At 46.5% G+C, this 3,438-nt stretch overlaps 1 protein-coding gene across 1 annotated transcript; it reads left to right on the forward strand.

The window, feature by feature from the left end:
• Positions 1 to 343: 343 nt before the first annotated feature.
• LOC119298746 (homeobox protein knotted-1-like 11) lies at positions 344 to 3,189 on the forward strand. Its single transcript, XM_037576039.1, has 5 exons — positions 344 to 418; positions 1,062 to 1,182; positions 2,526 to 2,710; positions 2,800 to 3,032; positions 3,123 to 3,189. The coding sequence occupies exons 1-5, from the start codon at positions 416 to 418 to the stop codon at positions 3,160 to 3,162; spliced, it is 582 nt and encodes a 193-aa protein (XP_037431936.1). The 5' UTR covers positions 344 to 415; the 3' UTR covers positions 3,163 to 3,189.
• Positions 3,190 to 3,438: the final 249 nt, after the last annotated feature.

The raw sequence follows: 3,438 nt of genomic DNA on the forward strand, positions 1-3,438 counted from the left end.
AGCTTCCAGGGAGGTGAGGAGCGCCCAGATCCAGATCCATGGCGCATCGTCCCGTCGTCGACCTGAGCCGCGACCATCCATCCAGGGCCGACAGAAGCCAGGACGGAGATGCCAGAAACCCTAGCCTAGCCTAGCCATGGAGGTACGACGCCTCAACCTCCGGGCGACAGACGACGGCTGCAGGCCATCTCCGGTGACGGATCTCCGACCCCGACCATGGTGCGTGTGGCTGCAGGCCATCTTCTTCATCTCCCCTCCCGTCCCCTCATTGGTTCGTTTTATGTGCAGGGCAGGCTGCTGCTGCTGGAGGCACACGTCGCCTGCCTCCGCGTCGCCACCCGCGTCGACCAGCTCCCCCGCATCGACGCGCAGATCGCCGCGCGCGCCCGCCGGCGGCGAGGAGCTCGACCTCTTCATGGTGAGCTCCTACCACCACCATGCCTCCTCGCCTCACGCTCACGCCGCGTACGGACGCCCCGCGCCGGCTGGGCCGGGCTGCCCCGCGCGTGCTCTATGTTATGTGTAGTAGATTGACGCGGCGTGCGTGCGTGTGTGGTTCGAAAATTTGGGGATTGGATGGGATTTGGCGATGAAATTGCCCCGCTCATGTTGGGACTGGGATTGGGATTTCAAACAGGCTAAGCCAGGTTACCTTTTTCTTCCAATGCACACAACATGTTTGATTGGTTGCGCACGAGCTCACATGGGATTATTAGCACTCGCTAACCTCCGCCGGTGGATTTGGTTAAAGTTAGCTTCTTCAACTATGAGTATTATGCTAGTTCATCCCTTGATTGCTACCCATCCCACCTCCAAATAATTTACTGCGTGCTCTAGGCTCTAGCTGTGAGCAACTTTGTTTCCTCAACCACAAGCGCCTCACCACTGCGATAGAGACAAAAGCAAACCCCAAAAACCAACTACAAGTGTCCCTTTGCTAGGCAAGCAGGGGCTCCTTCCTTTGCCTGGAAATGGCAATTCTCCTTGTGTAAAGGTTATTATCGACCACCTGCCTTTTTCTCTATATATGTGTTCTAAAGGTTCTGTTTTCCTTGTTGCAGACACACTATGTGCTGCTCCTCTGTTCCTTCAAGGAACAGCTCCAGCAGCATGTGCGCGTCCACGCCATGGAGGCGGTGATGGCCTGCTGGGAGCTCGAGCAAACTCTGCAGAGTCTTACAGGTACCATACATCATCTTAACTTCATCAGTTCAGCAGCAAGATAAGTGCTTCTTAAATTCTCTAGGAAGAGGGTTTTACAATCTCTACACTACATGCTTATTAAGAGGTTGATAGTCACAGTAAGTATCATGCTACATGAGGGGCGCCGTTTCATAGGATCTCAACCATAGGGGAATTCTTTTTTAAAAGAAGGGATCCATTGCTTCTGCTCTCTGCATCCAGCGAGTACAAACATAACACAAATACTACCTCTGTACCAGAATATAAGAACTGCAAAAACGTCTTATATTTTGTTTTTCAACTCCACTAGAAAGAGCTCGATGACTGGCCATTTTCCTGTATTATTGCGCGTCGTGACAGAAAATATAGGTCATAATTCACACCCTTGTAGGTCCTATGAGATACTAGGTCCACCTTTATAGTAGTATCGGTTCCTTCTTATATATTATTATTAGTTACAAGAGTTGCAGACTTTGAGCTGTTGGACCTGGCTTCAAAGCTGTTGAGATTTCAGTTCGGTGTATGTGGCAGTTATTCATGAACCTTGTGTTGCACCAACCATGCAACTGAACTGACAGTACCTTGCGTTCATAATCTTAGCTAAGCTGTCCTGATAAAGTCTCTCTTAATATGTCTACTGCAATTAGCTTCCACACGGAACAGTCACGGACTATATAATCGGGAACCATCACACAAGGGTTACCCTTTCAGATACTTTATGTTGCTTGTCAAAATGACATATAATCCATATAGGAAAAGAAGCCCCTTGTGTAGTGCAAAAAAAGTGTTGCATATTGAATAATGCTTCATCGTCAAAATGAACTGACATGGCTACAAAATTTCTAGTGGAATTGTACTTTACTTGAATTTAATTCATGGATATTGATTGTCTGCATATAGTACTGTTTTTAGTCCCTTTTGCTACGTCACATTTTCCACCATTCTGCCTATAGGCATCACGAGGTACACACCTATGAGAAAACCATGCCAATATCCAGTCACACTGGAAACTGGTGTCGCTGTGAAAACCAAAGGGAGTGATTTTTCTTTTTTTTTGTTGACAATAGAACTTTGCATAATCTGTTTGTATGTGTAATCATCAATCAGTTTACTATGAGAGGCATATGCTTGAACATGGAAGTTTGCCTTCAGATAATAATGAGAATTGTGTCAGAAAAAAAATAGAGCAAGATTAAGCCTGGATAGGCTTAGTTATATATTGTACTGAAAAAAAACTAGAGCAAGAATAAGTACCTGCCAAGGCAAGACGCAATATAAATGTGACCAGGATAAGTTGGAGATTGGCCAGTTCTGAGTTTTGCTAATATCGATTCTTCCTATAGGGGCATCTCCTGGTGAAGGCACCGGGGCAACTATGTCCGATGACGAAGACAATACGGTCGACAGTGAGAGCAACATGTTTGACGGGAATGATGTGTCAGATGGCATGGGCTTCGGAATGCTAACTGAGGGTGAGAGATCCTTGGTCGAGCGCGTGAGGCAAGAGCTGAAGCATGAGCTTAAACAGGTAAAACTCGCTGCCTTCCATTCTGTCAGCTGCCACTATGTTGGTGTCCAAACTGAACTGTAAACAAAATTATTTTCCTGACTTTGCAGGGGTATAGAGAAAAGCTTGTGGACATCAGGGAGGAGATACTGCGGAAGCAAAGAGCCGGAAAGTTCCCAGGGGACACGGCGTCTACCCTGAAAGCTTGGTGGCAAGCCCACGCCAAATGGCCATACCCAACTGTATGTGACAGACATCCCGCATATACCGTCATCAACCAGCGCAAGCGGAACTGGCACAGCAACCCTACCTCGTCCTCGTCAGACAAGAGCAAGAGAAAAAGGTACGGCGATCGGCCCAAAAACAATCCTTTCATCACATGCTTGAAATCGCCCAGGTTTTCATTCCCTCTCTTTCATTCTCAAAAAAAAAGGAACAATGCAGGTGAGGGCAACGCCGAGCAGTCCTGTTAGGGTGGGTGCGGTCGGTCGGAGAGCGAATAACGAAGAACGAATGCCCCATATATGTACATAGCGCTTCCATCTTGTCGATGATTAGTGTTGAACCTCATATGTCCTCTGCAATTCATTTCCATTATATTCTTACTCATACAATATTCACATCATGTAATTCTGGAAAAGACAGTATTGACATGTTATAAAAAATGACAATATTGACATGTTATAAATAGTTTGTTTGTATTTCTGTTTATTTTGTTACATTTTGTAGGGATAAAGTGAAGAAAAAGA

Source organism: Triticum dicoccoides, chromosome 1B (genome assembly GCF_002162155.2).
Source record: "Triticum dicoccoides isolate Atlit2015 ecotype Zavitan chromosome 1B, WEW_v2.0, whole genome shotgun sequence".
NCBI lineage: Eukaryota > Viridiplantae > Streptophyta > Magnoliopsida > Poales > Poaceae > Triticum > Triticum dicoccoides.

What these genes read in the sequence shown, in the direction of transcription:
- LOC119298746 (XM_037576039.1), top strand. An exon ending in TGAAGCATGAGCTTAAACAG is followed by an intron (nt 2,711 to 2,799) that starts GTAAAACTCGCT and finishes CTGACTTTGCAG; the next exon opens with GGGTATAGAGAAAAGCTTGT. An exon ending in GACAAGAGCAAGAGAAAAAG is followed by an intron (nt 3,033 to 3,122) that starts GTACGGCGATCG and finishes TCAAAAAAAAAG; the next exon opens with GAACAATGCAGGTGAGGGCA.